We start from the raw sequence: 5,000 nt of genomic DNA on the forward strand, positions 1-5,000 counted from the left end.
CCCTCTCTCCCTCCCTCCCTCCCTCTCTCTCTCTCACAGGAACAGTATCGCTGCGTCAGCTGTGTGTGCGTTTAACCTCAGCTCCATCACACAGACCTTCAACGGGCCGTTCCGGTACCAGGAGAACCCGCGATCCGCCTGGCTGCCCACGCCCAACCCCATCCCCAACTTCCAGGTAAACCCCCCAACCCCACGCCCAACCCCATCCCCAACTTCCAGGTAAATGCCCCAACCCCACACCCAACCCCATCCCCAACTTCCAGGTAAACCCCCCAACCCCCCACCCCCAACTTCCAGGTTCCAACTTCTCTACCTGTCAGACCTGGGTCAAATATGTACAAATACTTTTCTACGCTTTACTGAGCTTGGTCTGGTCTATTGGCGCCCATGAAATCCTCTCAAAAAGTTCAAACTCCGCCTTTTAGTCCTCTTGGTTCGCTCAATTACACCAGGCAAGATGAAAAAATATATCTAAAAGAATATTAAATATATATATATATACTTGTTTTTAACAAAACCAATATACAGTGTTACTTGTGAACATTCATTAAACGGTAGTTTAATGTCTGTGTTCGGTTGCCAAAGGGGCTCTCCATGGCTGTTCCACCCACAACACCCTCGCTAATTCTGCTAATTCTGCTAATTCTGCTCCTGGCATCTCCACTAACCCTGCTGCTGCTCGTACTTCCTGCTTAAAAAGCCCAATTTCCTGTGAGTAAGCTGCAGTCTGGAGAACACGCTCTCGTTGTAGCAGAAAGACTAATTCACACTCTGCCTCCCGCTTCAATTTGTTTGTCTGGGATGTGACGTCAACTCAGTTCTTCTGTGAGATTTATCAACGTCTCCTGACATTACTTCAGCAGCTAACTGCAGTATGTACACACACACACACACACACTCACACACTCTCTCACACACTATCTCACACACTCTCTCACACACACACGCACACACATACACACACTCTCTCACACACTCTCTCACACACTCTCACACACACACACTCACTCACACACTCACACACTCACACACTCTCTAACACACTCTCACGCACTCTCACACACTCTCACACACACACACACACACACACTCACACACTCTCTCACGCACACACACACACACACACACACACTCACACTCACACACTCTCTCACGCACACACACACACACACACACTCTCTCACGCACACACACACACACACACACACTCACACTCACACACTCTCTCACACACTCTCACACACACACACACTCACTCACACACTCACACACTCACACACTCTCTAACACACTCTCACGCACTCTCACACACACACTCACACACTCTCACACACTCTCTCTCTCACACACACACACTCACCCACTGATCAGATACAGACCATTTCATCTCACATGAATGAGGAAGTGGTGACATCACCGATCAGTCGCTCCCGCTGCAGTTGGGATTTGTGGTTTCTTTGTTGTTTTAGTTGTCATCAGTTATGTATTTTGCAGTCTTGACTGTTTTAGGTGTGTGTGTGTGTGAATGGGTGTGTGTATGCTTGTGCGTGCGTGCGTGTGTGTGTGTGTGAGAATGGGTGTATGTGGTTTGTGTGAGTGTGTGCCCTGGTTAAGTGTTTTAAACTCCCCAGTGCAGCAGCATCAGTAACATTAGTGTGTGGAGGTATTCATGACATGCTCAGTATGTTTAGGACAGCTTTTGAGTGTCTATATCTAGCTGTCTGCAAGGTAGCTAGCATTAATGCTGTCTACGGACCTTAGAAAGGCTCAACAGAGCTAGCTGTTCTTCTCATGAACACAAATCGTTTCTTAAATACATGGATCTGATTGGGCAGTGTGGAACACCCTGCTTGTAGTTGAGCAGCAATTGGTCTCTTGTCAGCGGAGAGTGACGGAACCAGAAGTGCCCGGGAAAATGATACGCTGGGAAGAGTTACAGCGTGACACCTCCCTCTCTTGCCTCCCCAGTGCGGGACGCTGAGCGATAACAGCCCGAACGAGAACCTGACGGAGCGCAGTCTGCAGGACGCCCAGCGGCTCTTCCTCATGAACGACGTGGTGCAGCCTGTCTCCATCGACCCGCTGGTCATGCAGGACAGCGTGCGCTTCTCCAAGCTGGTGGTGGACATCGTGCAGGCCGCGACACGCTCTACCACGTCATGTACATCGGCACCGGTGAGACTCTCTCTCCCTCCTCCTCTCTCTCTCCCCCCTCCCCCCCCTCTCTCTCTCTCTCTCTCTCTCTCCCCCCCTCTCTCTCTCTCCCTCCTCCCTCCCTCCCTCTCTCTCTCCCTCCCTCCCTCTCTCTCTCCCCCTCTCTCTCTCCCTCCCCCCCCCTCTCTCTCTCTCTCTCTCTCTCTCTCTCCCTCCCTCTCTCTCTCTCCATCTCTCCCTCCCTCTCTCTCTCTCTCTCTCCCTCTCTCTCTCTCTCTCTCTCTCTCTCTCCCTCTCTCCCTCCCTCCCTCTCTCCCCCCTCTCTCCCCCCTCCCTCCTCTCTCTCTCTCTCTCTCCCTCCCCCCTCCCTCCCCTCTCTCTCTCCCTCCTTCCCTCTCTCTCTCTCTCCCTCCCTCTCTCTCTCTCTCTCTCTCTCCCTCCCCCCTCCCTCCCCCTGCCTCTCTCTCTCTCTCCCCTCCCTCCTCCTCTCTCTCTCCCTCTCTCTCTCTCCCTCCCTCCCTCCCTCTCTCTCCCTCCCTCTCTCTCTCCCTCCCTCCCTCCTTCCCTCTCTCTCTCTCTCTCTCCCTTGCTCATTGGTGTGGGCGAGAGACAGAAACCTGGCGTTTGCTGATTACAGAAGTGGAGACTGCTGGAAGAGTTGGGCCATTTGGCAAGACGCTGAATAATTTACCTTCTTATTTAAGATCCGTTCCTTCTTTTGGTTTGTTTAAAACTACTTTATTTCCATATCTCAAAACCAATTGCACATGTTTTCAATGTTTTATGTATTTTTTGTATGGTCTTGTCTTTTTTTTTTTCCCTCCCGATTTTCTTTTGAAGATATATTTCCCAAACTGTTGAACAGTTTTTTGGACTGTAACGTTGTGCACTGTACTGCTGGACCCCCTGGAAAACCAGACCTGCCACCTCGACGGGCTTATCCTGTGAAAAAATACATTTCAATGACTAGACTTCCAGGAGAGAAGGAATAGGCAGTAACTGTGGTGCGGGTAACCGCTCCAGCTGCACTTGGAGTTGAATGGATGGAGAAGTGTTCTTTTATGTTCTTTTATGTTATTTTATGTTCTTTTGCCGTTATGGCACACGGTTGTTTGCCGAGGTTTCGCCCTGTCTGTTCAAGTGCGGTGGCTCAGACACTAAGTGATTTCTCTCTCCCTCTCGTACAACTTCAGACTCTCTGCACTCTCCTGCCCCTTTTTCTGCCGAATCAAATGCAGTGCGGCGAGGAACGCGTCGACTACTTCTCCTCTCGAGAGAATTGAGGTTTATTTGCAATGCGCCAGGGAGAGAGCGACTCAGAGCACTCGAGCCTGGGCGTGCGGAGAATATTTTCTGAAAGCGAGCGGTCGTGGTGTGCTTACATATCGGAGAGTTGAGGCGAGTGGCTGGTTGCAGACAGACTAGTCTTGCTCCTGTGTGTGCCGTCCTGAATACAGAGACATGCAAACTACAGGAAAAGGAAGATAATACAATATATTTGTATTATACTGATGAACTCGGGATAATAAAACTGGAAACCTGTCAGTGTTTGTATCTGGAGTTTGTTATCCTGTTTGTTTCTTTGAGGTGAATTAAAGCTCTGCTCTTTCCCTCCTGGTTTTTGTCCAATCAGAATATGGCAGCATTCTGAAGGCCCTCTCCACGGCCAATAAGAACCTGCGTGGGTGCTACCTGGAGGAGATGAGGCTCCTCCCCCCCGGGGTCCAGGAGCCAATCCTGAGCCTGCAGATTCTCCACAGCGACAGGTCGCTGTTCGTCGGACTGAACAACCGCGTGGTGAAAATCCCCCTGGAGCGATGCTCCAGCTACAGGACCGAGCAGTGAGTGCCGCTGACCTCTGACCTCTGACCTCTTGACTGTGAACGTCAGCTAACATTCGCTAACATTAGCTAACATGAGTCAACATATTTACACTTCTTATCTGTTCGCAACAGACATTAGCTGACGTTAGCTAAGGCTCGCCGACACATTAACACTTTTTTCTGTTCATTCTAACGATAGCGAACAGTTTGAAAAGTTAGTGTGTGGCAAACAAAAACGCCTGTTGACTGGGAAGACGCAGAGAGAACAAAAGTTGACAATCAATGGTCCTGTTATATTGTACTTTAATCAATGTACTATTTGTTCTTAACTTTTTTTTTATCCCAGGTATGCAGCTAAAGTTTTCAACCAGCGCCTTTTCAATACAAATAAACTTGGGTCTAACAATGCTAGCTGGCTGTTTTTTTTAAAGGTATGAACAAATAGTACATTGATTAAAGTGCATGATAACAGCTACATGATTGTCAACCTTTGTTCTCTCTGCTTCTTTATGGTTATGGTATGGTATGGTAAAACTGCTGTATCGTTAGAATAAACAGAAAAAAGTCTTAATATGTAAAAAAAAAAAAAAAAGTGAAATACTGTATGTTGCCTAATGTTAGCTAATGTTAGCTAACATTCATGGCAAACATAATTTTTTTTTTGTATGTAAGCAAATGTTTTGTATGTTTGCGAATGTTTTGCTGTCTTCAGCTCCCGATGTTGTCTGGACATTTTCAAACTGGTGACACTTCAACTGAAGTCCACCCTGCTGCCTGTGTGTCTTCCCAGCATGCTCTCTGGCTAATGGTGTGGCGTTCTGAAGGGTATCTATGGCAACGGGAGGCCTCTCCCCTTCTGTTTGTCCTCTTCTCTTCATCAGTCAATGGCTCTCCGGGTGAAGGGCCTGTAATTGTCCCTGAAAGTCCTGCTCAATTGTGTCAAGGGGAAGACAAGGATGTCTCTCCTGCTATCCTCTGAGTGTGTGTGTGTGTGTGTGTGTGTGTGTGTGTGTGTGTGTGTGT

At 48.6% G+C, this 5,000-nt stretch overlaps 1 protein-coding gene across 1 annotated transcript in view; it reads left to right on the top strand.

The window, feature by feature from the left end:
- sema5ba (sema domain, seven thrombospondin repeats (type 1 and type 1-like), transmembrane domain (TM) and short cytoplasmic domain, (semaphorin) 5Ba) overlaps positions 1 to 5,000 on the top strand; it is a 163,560-nt gene that overhangs the window by 122,396 nt on the left and 36,164 nt on the right. Inside the window, 4 exon segments of the mRNA XM_061234919.1 lie at positions 40 to 175; positions 1,969 to 2,131; positions 2,134 to 2,175; positions 3,788 to 3,995. Of these exon segments, the coding sequence (XP_061090903.1) occupies positions 40 to 175; positions 1,969 to 2,131; positions 2,134 to 2,175; positions 3,788 to 3,995 (549 nt within the window).

The sequence above is a fragment of the Conger conger genome, chromosome 3 (genome assembly GCF_963514075.1).
Source record: "Conger conger chromosome 3, fConCon1.1, whole genome shotgun sequence".
NCBI classification, from domain to species: Eukaryota; Metazoa; Chordata; class Actinopteri; order Anguilliformes; family Congridae; genus Conger; species Conger conger.